At 38.7% G+C, this 27428-nt stretch overlaps 3 protein-coding genes across 7 annotated transcripts in view; 1 reads left to right on the top strand and 2 right to left on the bottom strand.

Annotated features, from left to right (window-relative positions):
• The window catches only part of LOC127413334 (mitochondrial nicotinamide adenine dinucleotide transporter SLC25A51-like), a 207697-nt gene that overhangs the window by 71893 nt on the left and 108376 nt on the right, over positions 1–27428 (top strand). The window lies entirely within an intron of this gene.
• Positions 11115–17684, bottom strand: LOC127413323 (sialidase-like). Of its 2 annotated transcripts, none has more exons than XM_051650365.1 (2): positions 14629–17684; positions 11115–13370 (listed from the first exon to the last, which is right to left on the bottom strand). In XM_051650365.1, exon 1 carries the CDS (start codon positions 17413–17415, stop codon positions 16288–16290), a length of 1128 nt encoding a protein of 375 aa, XP_051506325.1. In that variant the 5' UTR covers positions 17416–17684; the 3' UTR covers positions 11115–13370; positions 14629–16287. The 2 variants fall into 2 exon arrangements, with proteins under 2 accessions (XP_051506325.1, XP_051506326.1); XM_051650366.1 differs by having other exon boundaries at positions 14651–17684.
• LOC127413313 (zinc-binding protein A33-like) overlaps positions 17795–27428 on the bottom strand; it is a 54528-nt gene continuing 44894 nt past the window's right edge. For all 4 annotated transcript variants that reach the window (XM_051650340.1, XM_051650338.1, XM_051650337.1 and 1 more), the window contains 3 exons: positions 24736–24758; positions 24527–24648; positions 17795–21032 (listed from right to left, as the gene is read on the bottom strand). In XM_051650340.1, coding sequence (XP_051506300.1) covers positions 20488–21032; positions 24527–24648; positions 24736–24758 — 690 coding nt within the window. In that variant the 3' untranslated portion in view covers positions 17795–20487. The remainder of the gene's footprint in view (positions 21033–24526; positions 24649–24735; positions 24759–27428) is intronic.

Below are 27428 nucleotides of genomic sequence, written 5' to 3'. Positions count from 1 at the left end.
CAGATGGCTGCCCTCGAATCTCTCTCACGGTTCTTCGATGGCATACATCATGGTGACGCTGCGATGGCGCCATCTCAAGTCGGACACATTTTCTAACCGACATGCACTGCTTTAAGTCCAGCTCTGATCGGTCTGTGCAGTGCTGCATGAAGTCAAACACACCTATTAGGAACCTAAAGAAGAGATGCGGCCAATGTGAAAGCCCAAACGCGACACGTTGCTCACACCCTGCTCGTGGCTCGCTCACGGAGTATGTGTGAATCAGGCGTTACAGTGTAAAGAGGAGCGCACTTGTTACAACTGTCCCAGTGCTGGGTACTGTTGTAACACTTCTTTGGGACAGTTGTAACAGTCATTTTGTATGTGCTAAATAAGGAATTATGCCTAACTTAAGTGAAATATTCTGACACATTTTATTATCTGTGATTGTTTTCAAATATTTATAATGCTTGCTAATGATATGAGGCATCATGTGACATGCACATGCATGCAAACAAACAAACAAAAATACACATTTACAATCATATTTTTAACTAAAACTTCTTAGCTAAATAATTTCCACTGCATAAGCTTTTTGATTAAATACAAGCTAACAAAACTCTAGAAGAAGCACTTGTTTCCATGTTTCTTATGGCAACAGTACAGTTATTACGCCATGTAGATCTATCCCCCGCTGATTACATTGCATGTTTGCTTGATTTTCTTATTGACCTTACATCCTAACATGTCCCAAAATATGTTAATTTTAAGTAGACAAATCAATAGTTGACTGGGTTTAGACCTGTTGAGGTCGGAGTAAAATTCTGCAAAGCAAGCATTAATTTCACACGGGTCGGTGATAATGTCCCCTTTTTTTTATTTTAATATGGTGTATTGCTTGTATGGCCTGCACATGTCTAAGCTGTCTTGTTAACCATTTCTGTGGCTTTTCACCAATCTCAAATAACTTCCATTCATGGTCATTTAGGAATAATGATGTATTCACAATGAAAGAGGAATAAGAAAATAAAAAAAATACCCCTAAAACAGATGTTCTCTAATAATTTCTCATCAAAGTGAACCATGCTTGAAATTTCCCACAAAGAGAGAGGATGCTATTGTAAATGTGCAAAACTGATAATGACAGTTCAAACTTGCAATAGACAGGACAACTGTACTCCATTACAACTGTACTCAGTTGACCCTATATCTACTGTATGCCCCAATCTGTGTTCTTGTGGCATAAGATAGAAAAAAAGGGGTCTCAGTCAGAAGTGAAGAAATAAAGCTCACCCCAGTGCTTCTAAGCAATTCACATTGTCCTCTAAACTGAACTAAGTCTTTGTGAACTTGAACAAAGTCTCAGTCTACAAGTAAGACCACATCTCTCTCTCTCTCTCTCTCTCTCCTTTGTTTATCTCAGTGCTAGGTCCATGTCTTCCTCTCTTTTTGCTCACTGTCATTCTCAGTATCTTAAAAAGGAAGCTCTGACAAACAAATGCCAATCAATCGTCATATCAGTTAATACCTCTCCACATGTTGTGGCAGCATGGAAATATTCAAGCCAATTACAATGCTCAGGACAAGCAGACTTTGGCAACTGCCTTTGAATATGCTTTTATATGTATATTTTCTATGAGCTTAGTTTTAAATGCAACTTATGTACAGTGCTTTCCATGTTTATTCCTCTATACCAAAATGAAACAGCAAATGTGATCTCTTTAAAAAACAAATTGGTAATGCTTTAGATTACAGCCCGCAATTTACAGTGTAAGTACACTGAATTTACAGTGTACCTTTTTTGTATTAATAGTGTAACTACACAGTACGTACTTGTAGGTATAAGGGAACAATATGCAAACTTTGGGGAATAAAGGGGCAACAACCTGGAAAATTACAAATAATTTATACTGTATTTTATAACTAAGGGGTAACTATTCTAATATTACGTGGTATATGACCTTATACTATGCTAAACAACAATCTTACTTACAATTAAGCAAGAACATACACAGCGTACCTTTTTGTAATAATAGTGTACCTACACATATAGGCTACTGTAGGTATTTTTTTAACTATGGGGTACATACTCTATTATTACAGGATACATGAGTTTTTACATACACTTTCATTAGGTAAGTAGTCTACATTGAAAATTCTAAATAAAATCATAGCAGAAACTCATTAACTCATTTCCCTAGATTTCAAGTTTTGTTGTTCAGTAATCTCCATCATGTATTCTGTAATAATAGAATATGTACCCCGTGGTTAAATAAAAAATACCTAGGCCTACATATATATATATATATATATATATATATATATATATATATATATATATATATATATATATATATATATTATAATATAATACCTATGTATTATTACAAAAAGTTACGCAGTGTATTTTCTTGCTAAATTACTCACAAACGTAAAATTGTTGTTTAGCATAGTAGGTCATACATACCATGTAATATTAGAATAGTTTCACCTTAGTTATAAAATACTAACAGTATAAATTATTTGTAATTTTCCAGGTTGTTTAGCATAGTAGGTCATACATACCACATAATATTATAGTTGCCCCTTAGTTATAAAATACTTACAGTATAAATTATTTGTAATTTTCCAGGTTGTTACCCCTTTATTCCCCAAACTTTGCATATTGTTCTCTTATACCTACACGTAAGTAATTTATAGGTACACTATTATTACAAAAAGGTACGCTGTAAATTCAGTGTACTTATGCTGTAAATTGTGGGCTGTAATCTAAAGCGTTACCAAAACATTTTACAGACAAAATACAGCATCATTTCACATTCATTTCACAAGCTGTAAGAATGCTCAACTCTCTGGCCCTCCATTCTTCTGAAGCTAAGAAGCTAAGATATGTCTTGAGCAATCCTTACCCACCAGCTGAACTGTGCTAATAGCACAAGACACTTTATCTTTATTTTGCCTGAGACTGTGTTCAAAACCTTGCTGTACCCTGATTTACTACAGTAAGCCTGTTATAAGGGTTTATATTTAGAGCTGTTGGATTGAAATTGGTGGAAAATTTCAGGTTTACGTCATTCATCCTTGCGTTACATTATGTCCGTAAGCAAAGAAAAAAGTTTGGCTACTATTGCATGTGTTTATCCAACTGCAAAGCCATCACAGCAGTCTCAGGGAGAAAGTTTAAGGCAAAACTTTTTAGTCAAATAATTTTTATTTGTACACACATTGTTTCAAAGCAGCTTTACAGAAAATTATGCTGTAACAGAAGATGATGCTGTAATGTCTTAAAGTCCTCATTGTGCTGTTTAAATAAATAATGCAATTGAAAATCATGCCTTAAAAATTATTGTGTTTATGCCCCCAGTAAGCAAGCCAAAGGTGTCTGTGGCAAGGAACACAAAACTCCATAAGATGTTAGTTTATTGAGAAAAATAACCTTGGCTCAGCTGGGGGAACCAGTCCCCCTCTGGCTATATCATGAATATTATGCCAATATTAGTAATCTACAGTATGTGTAGTACAAGTCTTGTTTTTTGTGAGTAAACTAAAGGATTTTCTATCTGAACTGCAAGATTGATGATTTAGGGTGATACGTCATAGTAATAAAGGTAATAAAATAATAAAGGGGGAGGGTTTACCCCTGTCTCTTCGGCCTATTGATGAGTTGAATACATTTATTAAAAAAAAAATTAATCAAAAGGTAATCATCACCTTCTTAACCATGTGCATTTATTCAGGTTATTTATAATTATGAATGTTACAGGTCATTTGTGTATTTGACCTCTGTGGAGTGACTGAGGGTCTGACCCATGTCAGGAATACAGTAACAGTGTTTACTCATTTAGCCTGGCTCCCAGAGAACAGATATTTGTGATTTGTAATTAATGTGAGTTGTAATTAATTATTTTCTCCCAATTTGGAATGCCCAGTTCCCACTACTTAGTAGGTCCTCATGGTGGCGCTGTTAATCACCTCAATCCGGGTGACGGAGGACAAGTCCCAGTTGCCTCCGCATCTGAGACTGTCAATCCACGCATATTATCATATGGCTCGTTGTGCATGACACCGCGGAGACCCCCAGCATGTTGTAGGGCTTTACTGGTTGTTTAGATCAGTGTTACTATCAGAAATAATTAATAATTATTTCTGTAGTTATTAATCAATATTTAAATGAATCAATTGAATCTAATTCATTAAAACCTCATATGGGGCTCCAGTAAATGTAGTGTGCTACGTTTAGGAGCAAGTTTGGTTATTAGCAATAATTAATAATTATCAAAGATAATTATTAATTATTAAAATCAATAGAACATTGATGAGAATCAATGTTAGCTTTTTAAAATCCTTTAAATCAACAATTATCAAAGATAATCGTTAATTGTTAACATCAATGAAACATTAATTAAAATTAACACTAGCTTATTGATCATTCAAATTCAATCATCAAAGATAATTATCAATTATCAAAAATCAATAGAATATTAATAAGGATTAACATTGACGGGGCACCACCCTGAAATCAGGGACTAATAACCGAATATTAAAACAGTCTCAATATTAGATTGTTTTCTTAGGAAAATCGACATCCGAAGAATATCAATTTTTGGGAAAAGAACAATGAATGAAGGTTTGAATCCGAGCACTGACATCCCGTCAGCATGACACAGGTGTATGCAAAACAAACCAAAACACTTCTCTTTGTAATATAAACAACAGTTTATTTATGCAGTAATATCAATTAATAATTAATACATTGCAGTCAATAAACTTCCGACTTACAACTACAAACTAAACAGTGACATGATTAGATATGGAAATCAAAATAATCCTATAACACATAAGGTGTGTGTGTGTGTGATAGTGTGTGTGTGTGTGTCAGTGTGGTTAGTACAAGAGAGAGAGAGAGGGTGAGAGAGAGAAAAGTGACAGCCCTAAAGCCGATTTCGCGATAGTGGGAGAGAAAGCAGCTCTCAGTTTATCACTCAGAGACACGGTTTTACGAGCGGGGCTCGTAAAAGTCCCGCGTTATCTGACTCTTTAATGGATGAACTCAGCTGCTGTCTCACCCGCGATGGCAAAATTGCACAACAATCCAATTTGGTTGGACCACAATACAGCAAAACAAATTTGTGATAATTAATACCCTGAGTATTAATAATGAGCGGACATGGCGGTCCGTAAACTGTACAAACAAAAACCTTGAAACACAAGAATAACACACTATAATATTCTGTCTCTGCCCAGACGTAAACCTCTTACTTGAATCGCATGAGGACACAGGTAGAATGTGTTTTCCTCCGTCCTTTAATTCTGACCCGGTTCCTTGAGGCTCGTGTGATGACGGGAGGCCGTTTCCTCGCTCTGTCAGCGGGCGGTACGGCTGTTGATTCTCGGCGGGCTGGCGGAAAACTCAGAAATGTCGACTTGATTGCAGATGGAAGAGAAATCTTTAATCTCTTCGCTTCTGTAGGCCAACGGATGAAGATGCAGATTGCTCGCCGGTCTCCTACGGATCCATTAGAGTGTTTGGTTGAACACAGAGTAATCTCAACTCGTCCAGCGAGATGGAGATTGTATGGCCACAGTTTCAAGTCGGACATTACTTCCTTGTGCCACAAGGTTGTACCTGAGAGCAGCAAGGAGCTGCGTCTTCACACTGCAAACAAAGTCGCTGGAAGCAAATCTCGAAAAAATTTCAGAGGTATTTCATCTCCTGATGATGTCATGTTTGAGGGACATTCTGTTGTGTGCCTCATCCAATAGGAGTTGAGAGTTCGATCCTTTAGTGAGCAAGGCTTCATGGATTTGTAGTCTGTTTTGGACTCCCTTTGTTTGATTTTGGCGCGATTTTTATCTGGAAGATTTACGACTTGGAAGGTGGGGGCTTGAGTTATGTTTTTATGACTGTGTTAGGTCTGCCTTTGTCTACTATATGAATACATGAGGCCCAACAATGTGGAGGCTCATGCTACATACCACGCACATCTTACCATGCGCCCCACTGAGAGCGAGAACCCCTATTCGCGACCATGAGGAGGTTACCCCATGTGACTCTACCCTCCCTAGCAACCGGGCCAATTTTGTTGCTTAGGAGACCTGGCTGGAGTCACTCAGCACGCACTGGATTCAAACTTGTGACTCCAGGGGTGGTAGTCAGCGTCAATACTCGCTGAGCTACCCAGGCCCCTAATTCACTGATCATTGATCAAATTAAGCAAGAGTTTTAATGTGTTTAAGTTTTAGGTCATTAATGTACCACATGTATTTACTGACACAAATGCATTCTTAGTATTCATCACTAAAAGTATATTTCTGCCTAACTTTGCTCTGTTTGCACGTATTATTCTCTCATCATGTTTGTTTCAGCTGGATAAGGCCTGTGTTCCAATAAGGCTTGACTCAGCCTTGAGGGAAAGATAGCTTATGTTGTGTTCTGGTTAATGATGTCATTGTAGGTATTGTTTGAAGTTTTGAGAGTCATATGACTAAGTCAGAGGGACTGGACTCCAGTGTATTTAAAAGGAGACTCACCATTGATCCGTTTCTGCTGACCATCTTGACTTGGTGTTTTAAAATATAATCTTTCAATGATTGCATTCATGTAGTTGAACAGAACACCATGTTTGGATGTTTCTAGAATTATGAGATTGTCAATTCATTTGCATATGCCTTTTTTTCTGTAATCTGAGTTAGTTCGAGGTTAGATCCTCAGCTAATTTTTTGTTTCTGTCTTCTGCCTTTGGAAATGTGGAGAACTTTGTCTTCAGTAAACTCTCTCTCAACTGACTGAAACTCAGTCATGACTCCTGGTATTCATTTTTCACACTGGTGTTATTAATGGGTCAAACTGTATTCCCTTACAGTATTTATTTTTTTTTAATATGTTGTCTTTGAGTTCCAATGATATCTAGGTGCATGGATGCAGCATTATTCAAACGCAATTATTTTTATTAACTGATGCCATAGTACAACCCCAATTCTGAAAAAGTTGGGACAGTATGAAAAATGCTAAGAAAAACAAAAATTAGTGATTTGTAAATTAGAATCACCCTTTTCTATATTGAAAGCTCTACTACACATTATATGATGTTTTACCTTGATGATGTTTTTTCATGTACAGTAATTTCAAAATTGATGATTGCAACATGCTGTAAAAAAGTTGGGACAATCGAGTGTTTATCACTGTGCAACATCACCATTTCTTCTAATAACACTTATTAAGCATTTGGGTACTGAAGACACAAATTTGTTAAGTTTAGAAAGTGGAATTTTCACCCATTCATCCATAATTGTGCATCCTTTTGCTGCACAACTGTACGGGGTCTTCGTTGCCAGATGGTGTGCTTAATAATGCACTTGTAATCCGGGCAGTATGTGTTTTGATGTTGTCCTGCTAGAAAATGCAGGGTCGTCCCTGGAAAAGATGGTGCTGGATGGCAGAATATGTTGCTCCAAAATTTGTACACATCTGTCTGCATTCATGGTGTTCTCACAGATGTGCCTGTTACCCATACCATGGGCACTGACACACCCCTGGCCCATACAGACACTTGCTTTTGGACATGACGTTAATAACAGCTTGGATAGTCCTTTTTCTCTTTGGCCCAGATAACATGATGGCTATATTTTTCAAAAACGTTTTGAAATGTGGACTCTTCGGACCAAAAAACACAGTTCCACTGTTCTACTTTCCATCTAAGATGAGACTGAGCCCGGAGAAGTCGGCAGCGCTTCTGGACAGTGTTGATGTATGGCTTCTGCTTTGTATAAAGTCTTAACTTGCATCTGTGGATGCAGTGGCGAGTGGTGTTGACTAACATAGGTATATTAAAGTTATTCCATAATGATATCCATTACAGATGAATGATGTTTTTTAAAACAGTGACATCTGCGGGATCAGAGATCACGCACATTCTGAAATGGTTTTCGTCTTGCCCTTTACACACCGAGATTTTACCAGATTCCTTGAATCTTTTTACTATGTTGTGCACTGTAGAGGGTGAAATGCCCAAAATCCTTCCAATTTGTCTTTGGGGAACATTGTTCTCAAAGTGCTGGATTATTTGCTAAAGCATCTGTTGGAAAATTGACAAGTCTTGAACGATCCTTGCTCTTGAAGGACTAGGCTGTTTTTGGAGGCTCATTATACAGTATACAGTGCTTTGTACCTCTTTGTATGTTTTTTAAACACAATTCCTGAGCAAAACAGTGATCTGATGACAAACTGAAGTATCCATCATTTTTTTAAATGATAATATCATTTTACTTTCATAAATTTTAGTTAAATGAAATGTTTTGTGATCTCAGCATCAAACACACATCCTACTGATTAATAAATCTTTGTTCACACGCACAAATTTAAACAATATTCAAATGATACAAAAACATAATTATTACATATTTGATCAAAAGAAAAAGAAAACAATTATTGATTCCAAATAAGACTCTTCCAAGATTGTTGAGGAGAGAACAGAATATTGTGGATTATGAAGAGCACTCTGCTGTTTTTCCTGTTTTGGATTTGTGATCCATAAGTTTGTTTGACATTTGACATTTGTTTGTTTGAGTCATGTTGTACACGATGACATCAGTATTCTGTGCCATGCTTGTGTACCTCAGCCCTGCATTATGATACACTAATAACTATGGGAATTATGTTGTGACTAAACAAATTCCAAAATAAATCAAAACTGTGTTATATTTTAGCATCTTCATAGTAGTCACCCTTTGCCTAGAATTTGCAGACATGTACTCTTGACATTTTCTCAACCAACTTCTTGAGGTATCACCCTGGGATGCTTTTTAAACAGTATTGAAGGAATTCCCATCTATGTTGGGCACTTATTGGCTGCTTTTCTTTATTATTTGGTCCAAAACATCAATTAAAAAAAAAATAAAAAATGTAATTAAATTTTAGTTTTTCAGTGAAATAAATTAATATGGTGGCACAATTATATTTTTGTCTACAAAACTAATTTCAAACATTTAAGCATACACCTTCAGATCAAAAGATTTTTAAGATCATGAGAAACATTTCAGTCAAGTGTTTCAAAACTTTTGTTTAAAAAATACAGTGTACATATTTAAAAATTATTTTTGTGTATTGAAGACAGAAAAGTTTACTTGAAGTATATTTAAGCATACTCAATACAACAGTATGATTGCAATTTTGGTATTGTTCAAATACAAAAGTTCTATATACAAGAAGTTGACAGAGTATGGGTAGTTAAATAGTTCCAAAAGAATTCTACACTGTAAAAAATGTAATTTTTACGGTAAAAGACTGTAAAATTCTACAGAAATATTGATTAACGAATATTAACTGTAAAATATTCAGTAAATTTTGTTTATATATTTTAAAAGACAATACTGTAGTTTTTACAATAAAATGTTTTTTTATGTAAAAAGTATGATTTTCCTATATAATTAATGGTAAAAATGTACATTGTTTAACAAGAGAGTACATGTACGTTTTACAGTAAATTATTGTTAAAATTATAGTAAAAAAACAATAATCGGTCATTCCCACAATTCCCTGTATGAACATATTCATCATATTTCATTATTTTTTATGGGAATATTTATGTTTCTTCTTATTTTTAATATCAGTTATGTACTTTGGGGTGTTCTGTGTTATATTTGATGTAGTTTAGTTAATGTTTACTGGATTATTTTAATTTCACATGTGTTACCCTGATGGTGTTTAGTGTTTGTGTGAGTGACACTGAGCACTGTCTCTACATGTTTATTGGTCATTGCTTCTGGAAGAGCTCCTATTGGTGAACTTCATGTCATCATGTGCTCTTCTGTAATTTTTATGGTGATTAATACCTTATAAAGAAAAAATAGATTTTTACAGTTTCGGAAGATTAATATCAAGTTTATGAAGATTTTTTACTGTAAATTTTCTGTGCCATAAAAGTGCAATCATGGTCATGTCAATTACAACAGCTTTAAACTGTAAAATTTGCAGGTTGTTCTGTAAAGTTATTTACATTTTTACTGTACTTTTTACATAATTATTATGGCAACCACAGCTGCCAGTTTGTTTTTACAGTGTATTTACAGAACACAGACAAGAGTAATACAAACAGTAAAACATTCACATTTTATTACTGTATATGAAATAACAGCACTCTTTGAATGCTGCTCTTCCAAATCAAATTAGTAAGCCAGAACAAGCTATTGTGTTATATTGTAAACTTACCTAACCTTACATAATATAAATGGATGCTGCAATTAAGACACGATGATCTGTTTTCCCTAAAGCTCACCTTGGACTAGGCCTGTCCCCACTGACATGATGATGACCACACCTGCACTGACAGCTTTTTGGCAGGTTCACAGTTGGCAAGAGGGCAGGAAGACAGAAGGTTGGGCGTGAAGATCCCTGACTGGGCAATTTTACTGGACAGCCAAAGTGATGACCCCCACAAAGGTCGGTATGACGAGACTAAAGACAGGAAGGAAAAACTTACCCAAAACTTACTAGAACGTTCACCCAAAAAATTTATTTTCTATCACTGTTTACTCACTATTTACACCATTTAAGAATATTATTACTGCTCTTTTCCATATAATGAAAGTGAAAGGTGACTAGGGGTTGTTAAGCTCCAAAAATGACACTAAGTCAAAGCACCAATAAAGTACCCAAAAATTCCTTAACCTTGTGTGCTATATTCCAAGTAATAGTGCTTGAATTAAATCTTTAATTTTTTTTGAATTAAATCTTTTAAAATTTTAAATTTTTTTCTTTTTTTGGGGGGGGGGGGGGGTTTGTTTAGTCACAACATAATTCCCATAGTTCCATTTATGTTATTCCATAGTTTTGATGACTTTACTATTATTCTAAAATAATAAATTAAAAAAAAAATAAAAAAAAATATATATATATATATATATATATATATATATATATATATATATATATATATATATATATATAATAAACTCATATATATAACTTACTCATTCTTTATATAATAAAGAATGAGTAAGTGTTTCATAACTTTTGACCGGTAGTATATATATATATATATATATATATATATATATATATATATATATATATATATATATATATATATAATAAAAATACATAATAATAATAATAATAAATCAAACCAGTTGTCTTCTGCATAAATAAATAAATAAATTCTAGATCCTTTATTGCAATTACTTCTAATCAAGGTCAAAAGATCAGTTCCATCATAAGTACAAGGGTAGTTGAAGCATATTATATGTCCAGTAACTTTTTTCTTTTTTTTTCAATCAAACTCACAATTTTAGGTTTAAAATGTATATGAATGTATAAAGGAAAGTGTATTTTTATAACTGAAATATGTTGTTACAGGAACATATCCTGTTTGGCTAAATCATGTTAATGTGAAACGGACAGGGAACTTTTTGGATCATCTGAATGGCAAATGATGGTGGTGTGCTGCCCCATAATGGTTGCTCTTGAAATGATCCTTTCAGGTGCAAGAGAGAAAGCCTGCTCGTCTCAGTAGTCAGTACACTGGTCAGGGAGAGGGCTGTCCCATTGACAAAATCATACAGTGCACTGAAACTTTCACTCCCTAGAAATTCCCATAAGGCACAGTAAAAAACAGTTTACTGATCACCGGCAGGTGCATGCCGTTTAGAAATCAGTCCGACTTGCTGTGATGTCATGACAACGTATGTCAAAAATACTCCCGCGAGAGCGTGGCCGCCGCAATTGTAGCAGCCAGGCGGCGCAGTTTTCCGAGATGCACGAACAGCAAGCACAGTTGGAAATTACTTGCTGGCGACACAGCGTAATGCTCACTGGCTAAAACAACCGTGATGTTGTGTTCTCTTTAAAAAAAAAAAGAATTACATGTATAAATTATATGTGAAGATCCCCAACACTATGACAGTGGAATCTCTGTATGGGATATGTTATTGGTATCATATTTCTGAAATATCTAAAATACATGTCTTTATTAAACACAAAATGTATGGAAAGACACGTCTTATGGGGGGAATTAAATAAAAGTTACATTGATTATCTTGTTCATCATATTTATTTTTCATTAAAAAGCAACAGAATTTAAATTGCATCCACTTTATTAACAACAAAGGACATGAATGTGAATCTCGCGATATCTGCCTTTGATCTGTTGCGGCTGATCCACTATGAGAAGTGAGAACTGTCCGACTTGACAGAACTTAATTCACTCCTCCCTGACTGCACCAGCTTGCTGCGTCTACTTTCAAGGCGAGGCATTTAGCATCTCAAACAAGCCTCATAATAACAAGGAGTAACGCACATATATACGCATTTTTCCGGGACAGTCCCGTATTTAAGCACTTTTTCTAGTGTCCTGACTTATTCAGAAAAAATCGTGTTTTGTCCCATATTTCCCCTCTCCTAAAATTTCTCTATCGCCTATGCGGCTTTCTCAGTCATGTGAGTATTCTAATCAAAGGTAGCCAAGGATAAGGCTTGTAAAACCAATAAAATCACACTGTGTTATTGTACATGATTGGATTAAACTATCCAATCACAATCCCCTATCAATATACGTCCAGTTAGTGAACTGATTGAAGAGTCAGTTTTGAGCACACAGATGAAATTGCGGCTGGAAAATGTCAAGGAAGCGTGCATGTACATTTAATGTGGATCTTCAAAAAGAGTTTACATTTCTAAAAAAGGAGTCACAGACAGAGCCTAGTAAAGTGAGGTGTGAGATTTGTGGGGCTCGCTTTTTAATCGCACACGGAGGCCGCACCGATATTGCGCAGCGTGTGTATGCTACTAAAAGGAAGTGTGCCACACCAATTGTTTTTTTGTTTTTGTGTGTGTGTGTGTGTGTGTGAAGCAAAGTTCAGAATCTGGCATGGTGCATGCAGGTGAAGGACTTTTTGCTTATCATTCTGTTGTGCACAGCCAAATCTTTACACATTCATGACCTGAGAAAAGTCTTGCAGGCCAGGCTGGAGGAATCATTCGTACCCTCTGACATTAAAAAGCAGTTGGATGCCCTGGTTGAAGCTGGTGACATGTGAGCGGTTTATTTCTTTTGTACAGTCAGAAACTTTTATTCAGCATCGGTGGAATACTTCCAAAATTGGAGCCGCTCATTGGAGAACACAGAAAAACTTGAGTGGGCCCTACTGAGAGACATCCCAGAGACATTCAGAGCAGCCTTGACCACTTTTACTCCAGAATCCCCACTCTCAGTTTGATTGATGAAACCACGCTCTTTGATGAGTGGGCTTGCACAAAAAACATTGTCACTTGAAGAAGATGGCCATGTCTGAGAGTTGGACAGACGTTTTTCGTGAGGTGCAGAGCAAGACCATCAACTTCAGAGTCTTAGCCAAAGTCGTGGAGTTTGTTTTATGCCTGCCTGGGATATCTGCATCTGTGGAGCATGTGTTCTCATAAATGAATGTAGCATGGACACCGGATAAATCTCTACTCAGTGTAACAGTCATGAAGGCAATGCTTTTCGTACATCTTAATTTTGGACTGGACTGCTCTGCATTTTACAATAAACTCTTGAAAGACAAGTACACACTGCGACTTGACAGCACTTAATTCACTCCTCCCTGACTGCACCAGCCTGCTGCGTCTACTGGGCCCTACTGAGAGACATCCCAGAGACATTCAGAGCAGCCTCGACCACTTCTACTCCAGAATCCCCACTCTCAGTTTGATTGATGAAACCATGCTCTTTGATGAGTGGGCTTGCACAAAAAACATTGTCACTTGTCACATCAAGATGGCCATGTCTGAGAGTTAAGGTCTCAGACCTTAATTAGCTTGTAAGGGCTATGGCTTGTTCACAATCATCGTTTGGAAAGGCCAGGTGATGCAAATTTCAAAGCTTTATAAATACTCTGACTCCTCAAATCTTGTCCCAACAATCAGCAGCCATGTGCTCCTCTAAGCAGCTGCCTAGCACTCTGAAAATTAAAATAATTGAGGCCCACAAAGCAGGAGAAGGCTATAAGAAGATAGCAAAGTGTTTTCAGGTAACCGTTTCCTCAGTTCTTAATGTAATTAAGAAATGGCAGTTAACAGGAACAGTTTAGTTCAAGTAGAGGTCTGGAAGACCAAGAAAACTTTCAGAGAGAACTCCTCGTAGGATTGTTAGAAAGGCAAATCAAAACCCCTGTTTGACTGCAAAAGACCTTAAGGAAGATTTAGCAGACTCTGGAGTAGTGGTGCACTGTTCTACTGTGCAGCGACACCTGCACAAATATGACCTTCATGGAAGAGTCATGAGAAGAAAACCTTTCCTGCATCCTCTCCACAAATTTCAGCATCAGAAGTTTGCAAATGAACATCTAAATAAGCTTGATGCATTTTAGAACCAAGTCCTGCGGACTGATGAAGTTAAAATATAACTTTTTGGCTGCAATGAGCAAAGGTATGTTTGGAGAAAAAAGGGTGCAGAATTTCATGAAAAGAACACCTCTCCAACTGTTAGGCATGTGGGTGGATTGATCATGCTTTGGGTTTGTGTTGATGCCAGTGGCACAGGGGAACATTTCAGTGGTAGAGGAAAAAATGGATTAAATTAAATACCAGCAAATTCTGGAAGCAAACATCACACCATCTGTAAAAAAGATGAAAAGAGGACTGCTTCTACAACAGGATAATGATCCTAAACACACCTCAAAATCCACAATGGACTACCTCAAGAGGCGCAAGCTGAAGGTTTTGCCATGACCCTCACAGTCCCCCGACCTAAACATCATCGAAAATCTGTGGATAGACCTCAAAAGAGCAGTGCATGCAAGACAGCCCAAGAATCTCACAGAACTAGAAGCCTTTTGCAAGGAAGAATGGGCGAAAATCCCCCAAACAAGAACTGAAAAACACAAAAAGCTTTTACAAGCTGTGATACTTGCCGGGGGGCGTTACTAAGTACTGACCATGCAGGGTACCCAAACTTTTGCTTCGGGCCCTTTTCATTTTTTTTATTTTGAAACTGTAAAAGATGGATATAAAAAAGTAAAATTGCTTAAAATATTAAAGAAATGTGTCATCTTTAACTTTATGCCTTTTGGAAATCAGGCCATCTTTTGCTGTCCTTGATCAGGGGTGCCCAAAATTTGCATGCCACTGTATGTATATATTTCTTTTAAGAAACCTGTTGAACAAATAAATAGTGGGTATATGGTACAACTTTAGCAAATTAACTTTTGTATATGTATTTTTATCTATGTATACTAACATTAATATGTGTAGAGATGTAATAATAAGAGGGAGGGGAAAAAACTATGTATATATTAGCTTTGCTGTAGACAAGGGGTGTGTATGTATATTTATGTGATGTGGAATACGAAGGACCTTTTGAACAATTCTGTATTTACTAATAGCTCCAGGCTACCGTGCATGGTGGTGATCCAGGGCACATGCTCCCCCTGCTGCGGCCACCCAACCTGTCACGAGTAGTTGCTGAGATGAGACGGGAGATGTAGGATCAATTTGCTTTTAATAAAAATGATTACAGTGAAACAAACAAACAGGAACTCAAAACAACAGCAAACAAGAACTGACAAGGAATGCAAAAACTAGAGGGTATATATACAAACAAGAACTAATGAGGGAATGGAAAACAGATGAGAACAATGAGGAACAGATGGCAGTGATGAGGGCAGTGTGTGATGGGTAATGTAGTCCAGGGGAAACACTTCAAAATAAGAGTCCTAGGAAACACGAGGGAGACAGACTGTGACATAACCCCCCCTTTAAGGGGCGACTCCTGGCAGGTACAGGAAGGGGACTCAGAAGATGACCAGGTGTCCAGGGAGGAGACCCCAGGGTAAGGATTGGGTCCGGAGGTCTGGTGGGGGGGGTGGCAGTCTCAGGGTAGAGACTGGGTCCGGGGGTCTGAGAGGCAGCCTCAGGGCAGGGACTGTGTCGGGAGGTCTGGGAGGCAGCCACAGGGCTGGGACCATGGAAGGCGGAGCCATGTGAGGCTCGAGGGGAGAGGCCATGGAAGGCGGAGACGTGGGAGGCTCGAGGGGAGAGGCCATGGAAGGCGGAGCCATGGGAGGCTCGAGGGGTGAAGCCATGGATGGCAGTGCCGTGGGAGGCTCGAGGGGTGAAGCCATGGATGGCGGTGCCATGGGAGGCTAGAGGGGTGAAGCCATGGAAGGCAGAGCTGTGGGAGGCTCGACGAGAGCTGGCAGCGACTGGGAACAGACCTCCGTGATCGGGAGCACTTGCAGCGACTGGGGAATGACCGTGGGAGTGATGTGGGAGGAAGCCACAGAGCCGGTACTGGGTCAGGAGGCCTGGGAGGCAGCTACAGAGTGGGGACAGGGTCAGGAGGCCTGGGAGGTGGCCACAGGGCAGGGACCGAGTCTGGCGGTGGAGCCGCCAGAGGAGGGGCATGCAGAGCTGCTGTAAGAGGAGTCTTTGGGAGGGTGGCCGGAACCACTGGAGGAGGAATCTCTGGAGGAGCAGGCGGAACTGCTGGAGGAGGAGTCTGTAGGGGAGCAGGCGGAACCGCTGGAGGAGTCGTCTCTGGAGAAGCGGGCAGAACCGCTGGAGGAGGAGTCTCTGGGGGAGCGGGTGGAACCGCTGGAGGAGGAGTCTCTGGGGGAGCGGGCGGAGCCATGGAAGACTCTAAGGGTGGAGATGGGAGAGGCTCGACGAAGGCAGGCGGAGCCGTGGGAGGCTCGAGGGGCGGAGCTATGGAAGGCGAAGCCATGGGAGGCTCGAGGGGCAGAGCCATGGAAGGCGGAGCCGTGGGAGGATCGAGGGGCAGAGCCATGGAAGGCGGAACCGTGGGAGACTCGAGGGGCGGCGCCATGGAAGGCGGAGCCATGTGAGGCTCGAGGGGAGAGGCCATGGAAGGCGGAGCCGTGGGAGGCTCGAGGGGCGAAGCCATGGATGGCAGTGCCGTGGGAGGCTCGAGGGGTGAAGCCATGGAAGGCAGAGCTGTGGGAGGCTCGATGAGAGCTGGCAGCGACTGGGGAACGACCGTGGGAGTGACGTGGGAGCGTAGTCACAGGAGCGGGCGAGGCCACAGGCATTGGCATTGGCTCGTTGGCTGTGGCAGGTGTGGGCGCTGGCTCGTTGGCCATGGCAGGCATAGGCGCTGGTCCGTTGGCCATGGCAGGCATGGGCGCTGGCCTGTTGGCCATGGAAGGCTTGGAGCAAGGAGCCAAAGATGCAGGTTTTGGCCTGGGGTTCCCACCATAATCCACTGTGTAATGGGAACCGCAAAGTTCCAGAGCCTTCTCCACATATTCACAGAGGGTCCAGTGAGGATCAGCCGGAGGCATCAGTTCCTTCAGTGCACTATTCAGACCGGTCCGGAAGAAAACCACCAGAGAGCGGTCTGGATTGTGCACTAAATTCACTAATTCTAAAAACTCACGGACGTGATCTTCAACTGGACGGTCCCCTTGCTTTAGTAGCAGGATTCGGACAGCCGCTAGATCCATGTGGGTCAGTTCTTCTGTCACGAGTAGTTACTGAGATGAGACGGGAGACGTAGGATCTATTTGCAGGCTTTTAATAAAAATTATGACAGTGAAACAAACAAACAGGAACTCAAAACAACAACAAACAAGAACTGACAAGGAATGCAAAAACTAGAGGGCATATATAAAAACAAGAACTAATGATGGAATGGAAAACAGGTGAGAACAATGAGGAACAGATGGCAGTGATGAGGGCAGTGCTTTAAAAACAATTAACTTAATTTTATATTAAAACTGTTTTCCTGATCTCCAATTTTTTTTTTTTTTTTTTGTTGCTTCTATTCATAAGAGATGTACTATGAATTAAGACTGAATGCATAACTTTTTACAATACATTAAATTTTTTTTTTTTTTTTATCCTTTATTTAACCAGGAAGGTCCCATTGAGATACAATATCTCTTCAACCAGGGAGTCCTGGTCAAGATGGGCAGCATCAAAAAATTAAAAATCACATAGAAATACAAAGAAGGACATAAAACCCACAGTAATCAAACACAAAACATACCGTGATCAAGGACTAAAGAAAAGAAAAAAGCAATGTAGATCATAAACTAATGTTAAAAGCACTGACATTGTTTTATAAAGACTTTAAAATGTTGGAGCAGGACCACCCCATGCCCACCATAAGAACACGCCCCTGCTTGTGTCCTTTTCTAATTTTTCTAATCAAAAGAAATCATGTTCATTCGTTTCTCATGCATCAGTCAAAACGCAACAGCCAGCATTAGATGAAGTTTTGAAGCGCTTCTTACATTTTCTGGTGTATTCTCAATGACCAACATCCACTGCAGACACTTGGTGAACTTTAGAAACAATGAGTTAAAGGGTTCACAGGCTGGAGAGTGCAGATTCACTGGCTTTTTACTAACATGTCAATTCGCATGGGATAAGAATAACGGGTTATTTTTACAGACCATTTAATAGGTAAACGCTATTATCTTTACCGGCGCGGGAAAGCATAGCCTGCAAAAGTCCGGAAAAATTACTGACATGAACGATTAGCACGGGATTAAAATTAATTAGAAGCTCTGGTAATTAGGCTGTTACATTACCCTATGTCCCCATATAAAATAACCCCATCCAAATAGGGCAGAGAGAACAAGGTCTGTACCTGATACAAAAAAATAAACAAGAATTTTGACAAAGAAATTATGTCTAATTTCTTTCTCATTTCATGGAGCGATGACTTTTGAATTTGAGCGTTGAAGTTAAGCGATCGCACATGAGCGAATATTTGAGCGGAGCGACAACTTGCTCCACTCCACTCACATGCTCTGTTGCTTACTTAACAGAAGGGTAAAAAGAAAAATGACACAATTATATATTTAAATATAATTGTTAATTTAAAGTACTGTTTTCATTCAAATTCTTCATCTTTTATCTCTGTTATATATTATATGAATAACTGTCAATATATGACAGTTATTCATATATTCACTTTGGCGCCACCATCAGGTAGAAGCACTTTATGTTATACTTTCTCTGATTCAAAGCATTGTTTACCGCCCTTACATTCTACACTGTATGTTCATTCAAATTGATTCACGGCCGCTACTACAAATGGCCAACGTAAGCATGCTTACCAAAATGAGTAAGCCAGTCAGAAGCTCCTTCCTTCAGTCACGCTATCTGATTTTAGTTTTGTGTCAACACATTCAAGTTCACGTAACTAATGCGTTATTACGCACTAAAATGGATATCTGAAGTGTAAGCATCGACGACCTTTGGCAAAGGTAATTTCAATTAAAAATCGAGAAAGAGAGGCTATCAGAACTTTAACAAGCGGGCGACTTTTACAACAAAGTGATAGAGATTTTCATCCACAAGGAGAGATGCATGAATTTTGTGTTCAAGTAAAGGTAAGTTAATATATTTATAAAAAATCTGTGTTATTGTTACTAGGTCATAGATACTAGGTCATTGTTTCTGGTTAGTCTGAGGCTATGAAGTGGTGATCCGGCAATCATGTCCTTCTTGTGTTATGTCTGTTTTATAGTTTTAACGTTAGGGCGCAGTGTCTGTTTTAAAAAATATATATTAAGGAATGTAGACTGCCATGTCTGTTACATTTTCCTTGTGCATTCAGGTTAAGATTGTTGTCTTTGGTGGTCAGATTGCTGCTGTCCATTCCAGTGGTTCTGAACTGTGGGAAGAGTGACGTGTGAGGCCTATGATGTTGAATCTAGTAAATGCCAATCTTTTCTTTTTGCTGTATGTCAAAACAAGCTCTTCTGGCACTATGGTCAATTTGAATGAATTTAATGGACATAAACATGCTCGGCTCAATATATGACAATCTTTAATTTGTGTGATATGAGCAATATTACTGTCCTGAATTTAAAAAAATTTACTGGGCAACAATTTACGTCAATAAAATTTCTGCGACATTACACTCGTTGTATAATGCGTTTTGGGCTCAGAGTTAATAATGTGTATTAAAAATCGTTGATGCTTGGCCAATCTCAAAGCCCACGGCACGTGCCTGGTATGCAGAAAAAATTATTGTAGTGTATGTAATATATGTGGTGGGAGGTTCAACAGGTTTCAAAATTACAGGTATGGATCAAGTGTTGCAATTCACAACAGGACTGTTTTCGTGAAATTACATTTGTTATGCTACACAAAAATACCTCCATAGTGCAAGGCATAAATTATTTTAAGAATGAACCAACAGAAACCTAAAGAAAAAAATCTACAAAAAAAACTCAAAATGCAATAATCAGCTAAAGGGGAAAAACAAACTGATGAAAAAAAAAGACAAGCATTTATGTGATTCAAAAGACTGGCCAAATTAATGTAGTAATTTGGCAATTAAACATGATTAAAAAAAGGTTAAAATCAAATTGACTTGTGGCTTCTATAGAATATCATAGCTTAACAACGTTGGAGCTCATGGTAAGTCTGTCTTGAAAGGTTTACACAAAATACATTTCTTTTTGGACACAAATGAATGGTATTTTACTTCCGTTACTCTCCTGTTGGGCTTGCTTGTTGCAGATAGTTGATGTTATTGCAAACATTCACATTTATCTTTACACTATCTCCATTCCTGTGATTGAGGTTTGCACTGGCAAGATACTGAGAGCTTGAGATGGACACACATTACAGAAGTATGGAAAGACTTTCTCAGTGAAGGTGTGTTTAAAGGTATGGAGATGAGTATTGGTATGAGAGTTAAGAAATGACAATTCTCCTCTGTCCAAGTCCAGATAGACTCTGATTCGCTGGACTTTCTGTTTCACATCAAGCGGCCTTAGTACATCCCCTGAAAGACCTTGTCCATATTTACCATTGTGATAACCTAAGCGCCATAAACCAGAAATGGGGGGATTGTCTCTTGCCTTGATCGCAGACTCTGAGATGACTCCCAAGGCCCAGGTGGTGTTGTCCCCAACCTCAACATCCCAGTAGTGAGTCCCTGTGTTGAATCCCTCAGAACCCAGGACGCTTGTATACCCTGCACATTTCTCTAAGTAACCTAAGGCCTGTTGACTCCACTGACCAAATCTCACATCGGTCAGATTGTTGGAGAGTTGCAGACATGGGTGAGCAGTGTTGGGGTCAAGGATGACAGGAGCTATAGATGAAAAGAGATAATAATTATAAGAGGATGATTCAATAAAATGTTCAATTTCAAAGTACTTTTTTGGAATAACTGTTGTAATGGTAACATCGACGTTACCAGACCCTTTTTAGAAGGGCTTCAGCCCCCCTGAAATCCATCTCAGCCCCCCTAAAAATTTGTGACTTTGCAATCAGCATGTAAGTGTTTTAAACAGCTGCAGCCGCAACACTAGGCACTTTGGTGGCTTTTCTAACCTGTAAAGACTGACTAAAGCATGAGCCAATAGCACTGGAGTGTGGGCTGTGAAGGAGCATATGATTGGTTTGATCCACTGAACGAATATGCCCCATATACTCATTAAATTCCTGAACCAGCAAGGATCAGCGTCTTATCCTGACTGACTGATGGAGAGGAGGCATGTCACTCATTTAGTTCGGTAATCTCGTTTAACAGGGAGAGAAAGAGTCTGGATTAATTAAGAGTGAAAGTGGCTAATGACATATAATGACATCAGGATGTAATTAAAACCTGTTATTAATTTTAGGCTATGATGTCTTTTTTGCATATTCCTTTATGATGGTCATGCACAGCATTTCACAAAATGATATGCTTTGTTGTCATTTTCGGGGAAAACGCTTATGATACTTAAACACTGCTAAAGCCTCTTAGTAGAAAAAGAAAGATTTCGGTCAGGAGACTGTGATGGCGACTCCACAACCTTCACCTTTTTCTGCCGTAACCACTGGAGGGTCAACTTGGCCTTGTGCTTAGGGTCATTGTCATGCTGGAAATTCCAAGAGTGTCCCATGCGCAGCTTTCATGCAGAAGAATGCAAATTGTCTGCCAGTATTTTCTGATAACATGCTGCATTCATCTTGCCATCAATTTTCACAAGATTCCCCATGCCTTTAGAGCGCACACACCCCCAAAACATCAGTGAGCCACCACCATGCTTCATAGTGGGGATGGTATTCTTTTCACTATAGGCCTTGCTGACCCCTCTCCAAATATAGCGCTTATGGTTGTGACCATAAAGCTCTATTTTGGTCTCGTCACACCAAATTACAGTGTGCTAGAAGCTGTGAGGTGTGTCAAGGTGTTGTCGGGCATATTGTAACCAGGTTTTTTTGTGGCATTGGCGCAGTAAAGGCTTCTTTCTGGCAGCTCGACCATGCAGCTCATTTTTGTTCAAGTATCGTCGTATTGTGCTCCTTGAAACAACCACACCATCTTTTTCCAGAGCAGCCTGTATTTCTCCTGAGGTTACCTGTGGGTTTTTCTTTGTATCCCGAACAATTCTTCTGGCAGTTGTGGCTGAAATCTTTTTTTGGTCTACCTGACCTTGGCTTTGAATCAAGAGATCCCCGAATTTTCCACTTATTAATAAGTGATTGAACGGTACTGACTGGCATTTTCAAGGCTTTGGATATCTTTTTATATCCTTTTCTATCTTTATAAAGTTCCATTACCTTGTTATGCAGGTCTTTTAACAGTTCTTTTCTGCTCCTCATGGCTCAGTATCTAGCCTGCTCAGTGCATCCACATGAGAGCTAACAAACTCATTGACTATTTATACACAGACACTAATTGCAATTTAAAAAGCTACAGGTGTGGGAAATTAACCTTTAATTGCCATTTAAACCTGTGTGTGTCACCTTGTGTGTCTGTAACAAGGCCAAACATTCAAGGGTATGTAAACTTTTGATCAGGGCCATTTGGGTGATTTCTGTTATCATTATGATTTAAAAAGGAGCCAAACAACTATGTGATGATAAATGGCTTCATTTGATCACTATCCTTAAATAAAAGACAGTTTTCTTTGCATGATCAGCCATATTTCTGCCAGGGTATGCAAACGTTTGAGCACAACTGTATATATATATATATATATATATATATATATATATACAGTATATAAAACCTTTATTTTACCAGAGTTATTCTTAGGGATGTGCCCCAAGCCGAATACCTTATTCAGAAAGGCACGAATAATGACTTCAAAATGAATAACGGATTCATCCAAATAATATTAAAAATATTAATTTGACTGATTATCCAAGAGGCACAAGGATAAAGCGACATTTTAAATAAACATATACAAAATTATTAAAAATTATAAAATTTATGAAGCCAATATTTCTAAAGTGTAAACCTTATTAATGAAAATGTGCACGGTGTGATTTCAGATCGGATGGGTGCAGTCTTGACTCCGTTTGTGGTCTCTGTAAATTGTGGGTGTCTGAAGCTTATCAAGTGTAACATTAAGATAAAACATCATATACACTTTCCACTTCTTGAAATCTCTGTTAATGTATCACACAATTCACACGTTATTCTCATGTATTTATTTATAGCCTAAACCTGAGTGTGATGTTAAATTCCTGACCTGAAGTGATTTAACGTCGGAGCTCGTCTATCCATCTATCCTAAAAAGTTGATCAAATTTATATTCACATCAGCGATTAAGGAATCTGGTTAAGACTTTATTCCAAAAAAAAAAAAAAAGAGTTAAAATGCTCTCTAAAGTATTCGTCTATTCTTAATATTCCTCCTTATGTAAAATTAAGAAACTGAAACATGCTCTGTCTTTTTTTTCCCTTTAAACTGTGCTACCTCTGTTAAGACACTATATAAATTTAACATTATTATTAGTAGTATTTAACTAAATAATGGTGTCTTATCTTAAAAATTCCTGATAGACTCCTGATAGATAGAATCGCCGAGTACCCCCTGGCAGCCCCACCATCGAGGGTAGTGAGAGTGGAGGAGCTCAGAGACCAGGTCCAGGCAGTGAAAGGTGCCCGCCACGACCTCATGAGCTCCTCATGCACCTCCGGGGAGGGGCACGGCCGTGAGCGGCGCTCCGGGACCAGGAACCAATCATCAGGATGCGAGGGTTCAGGGGGGAGGTGGAGGGTTCCACTCCAGCCCGACACACGCAGCCGCCTGGTAAGGGCATGATTCAGAGTAAAATGAACCTCAGATAGCTTACTGCAGCCGCTGTGTTCATAGATCACATGCACATTATCACATATTTTAAGGGTGATGCTATCTGCATAATTTTAGGGGGGCTGAGATGAAAAACAGGGTCTAGCAATGCCTAAGCGCCGCATTTCTAAACATATATATATAGTAGTTTGTTTGAACTGGATTGCAAAATTTCTAAATGTTAATATTGTATGTTTGATTTTAGAAGCACACTCTTGCTGATTGTGTAAATTACAGGAATATTGATGCTCATAATCCTTAAGAAGATGTTAAAAATTTAAATCTGCCGAATGCTGAAAAAATATTTCAGTGAACACTGGTGGTGACTTGGTGGTACTTGAAGGTTCTGATTTGATTGAAGGTGGTACTTGGCCTAAAAAAGTTTGAGAAGCACTGATCTGGAAGGATGGCACTTTATGAATTTGCTGAATAACATTTTGAATAACATGGTGTTCATAACAACTGGTTTGAACTTTAAAAAGGTTTACTAGACATAAAGTTAATCACATGGAACTCACTATGATGAGTGAAAACCCTCATTTTCTGCCACACATTGAACTTCAGATTCCCCAAGTGCTTTGCTACATCAATCAGAACTTCTGGAAGCTTGTCTGGACCCTCTGGACAGGTGCACTGAGTACTGTAGGAACATCCCTGAGTCAGTACTGTACTTCATTTGAAGTCATAACCAAAAAATAAAACAAAAATAAAAAGGCATCTCACTTACATTTCAAGTTGGTCTTTGTAGTTCTTCAAACCAGATTTTCATGGAAATAACAAAAGGATTTTATAAATAACATCAAACAAATTATAATAAAAATGATCAGAATAATAATTATTATAACTAGATGTTTACATTTTCTAAAGACAATTGCCCTAGCTATGTTGTTGGTTGTTGCCAGGGCTAGTTTGTGGTTGCTAAGGTTTTCTGAGTGGTTTTAAGCTCAATGCTATTGGTTACTAGCATGTTCTGGGTGGTTGCTAACTGGCTCAAGTCAAAAAAGCCCACCTTCAAGTCTCTATGATATTCTGATAAATAGAGTATTTGGACAGTGAGACACTTTTCATAATTTTCTGTATGCCACCTCAATCGATTTGAAATGAAGCAATCAATATGTGATTGAAATGCAGACTGTCAGCTTTAATTTGAAGGTATTTACATCCAAATCGAGTTTAGGATTTACAGCATTTTTTATAAATAAACCCCCAATTTCAGGGGCTCAAAAGTAATTGTACAATAGACTGAGAAGCTGTTTCTTGGCCAGGTGTGGGCTGTTCCCAGGTTATTTTATTAAAATTTAAGCAGTTAAAAGGTCTGGAGCTGATTCCAAATGGGGAATTTGCATTTAGAAGCTGATGCTGAAAATATGTCATTATGCAAAGAGCTGTCAATGCAAGTAAAGTTGGCCATTAATAGGCTGAAAAAAATCAGGGAGATAGCAGAAACCCTAGGAGGCTTCTTAAAAAGAAGGAATACACTGGTGAACTCAGCAAAACCTAAAGGCCTGGATGACCAAAGGAAGACAGCTATGAAAGTAAATACAGAGAGTTTACCACAAGGTGCAAACCACTGGTAAGCCTAAAGAATAGGAAGGCCAGATTATACTGCCAGAAAGCAAATAAAAAGCCTGCCAAGTTCTGGAACACTTTTCTTTGGACAGATGAAACTAAAGTCGCTTTTTAATACACAACTGTCAAACTTCCTAAATCTGTACTGCTCACATTACACAACAAGGTTTCTTGTTATCTGTCGTTTTCTTGTCGTGGCAGTGCACATACTACACAACAGATAGCAGACAAGGTGCACAAATTACAAGATTTTTGGCCAAGAGGCATCTCCAACCATCAGCAGAAAAAAAAAATTCTCACATAATTTCAAACGAAACATTAGAGTGATCGCAGGACCTTTCCAGAGAGTAAGAGTTTTTTTTTGTCTGAAAAACAAAAGAGGAGATGAAAATAGTGTCTGTGTCTGTTTTGGAAAAATAATTGGAGGTAAATAAAACAGCACAATGTCAATTATAGTGCTCAGACCATTTATATATTTGTAAAAAAATTCATTCTTGTTCATTTATAACAATAAAACATCATTATGATGAAATCTGTGGCTTTCCGTACAAAGATGCATGATAAGATGTGGTTGGCTGGAGTAGTTCGCCATTGTCGCTGCATCGCATACACTACAAGATTATGTGGCGGTAATATCAAACATGCTTGAAAGAATCACAGTGTCTGTGACAGCCTAAGACTGGCTCAGATATTGATGCATGTACACATCTAGTTTACGACATCAAGCTGTTTAAAATGAAAAAAATGTCTCCCCTTTTCTCCCCAATTCTGGAATGCCCAATTCCCAATGCACTCTAAGTACTCATGGTGGCGTTGTGACTCACCTCAATCCGGGTGATGTAGGACGAATCTCAGTTGCCTCTGCGTCTGTGACCGTCAATCCGCGCATCTTATCACCTGGCTTGTTGAGCACGTTACCGCGGAGACCTAGCGCATGTGGAGGCTCACGCTATTCTCCGCAGCATCCACGCACAACTCACCACGCGCCCCACCGAGTGCGAGAACCACATTATGTCGACCACGAGGAGGTTAACCCAATGTGACTCTAACCACCCTAGCAACCGGGCCAATTGGTTGACTGGAGTCACTAAGCACACCCTGGATTTAAACTTGCGACTACAGGTGTGGTAGTCAGCGTCTTTACTTGCTGAGCTACCCAGACCCCCCTTGTTTAAACACTTCTAACTGCAACAATTTATTTAAGCAGTGTAAGACAGAATCAGCAAAAGGCTTTAAGCTCTCCAAAGCACCTCACAAATATGGGAACATTATCCACAGGCATTAAAGAGACAAAAGTTCTTGCAGAGGGTTATACTGTAAAGCACAGCAAATTATAATCATGCAAAAACGTTCTCCAATTAATTTGAGAATTGTGTCTCCCATTAAAACCACCACCACTAAAAATATTAATGTTAGTAGTCTATCCCACTAATTGACTAGTCAGTTGTTGGAATACGAGTCAATTATTCGACCACCATAGCCCATTCCTAGAGGAAACGCAGAATTTGGTGATGGCCAAGGGTTCCAGACTTCAGACAATCATTCACTGCAAAGGATTTTCAACCAAGTATTAAAAATGATAATTTATTAATGATTATGTTAGTTTGACCAATAAGACGTGCTGTAATTCCTAAACCGTTCAACCAATTTGGATGTAAATCCCTTAAAATTAAAGCTTCAAACACATATTAATTGCTTCATTTCAAATCCATTGTGGTGGTGTACAGAGCCATAATTATGAAAAGTGTCTCACTGTTCAAATACTTACAGAGGGCACTGTATATACATAAATCTGATCACTTTGAACACCTACCCTCAACGAGCTGCACAATTTGAAGGTTTGTTTAGATC

This window comes from Myxocyprinus asiaticus, chromosome 22 (genome assembly GCF_019703515.2).
Source record: "Myxocyprinus asiaticus isolate MX2 ecotype Aquarium Trade chromosome 22, UBuf_Myxa_2, whole genome shotgun sequence".
Taxonomy (NCBI): Eukaryota; Metazoa; Chordata; class Actinopteri; order Cypriniformes; family Catostomidae; genus Myxocyprinus; species Myxocyprinus asiaticus.
Note: the sequence above shows the minus strand (reverse complement) of the source record. Positions and strands in the feature narration are given on the sequence as shown.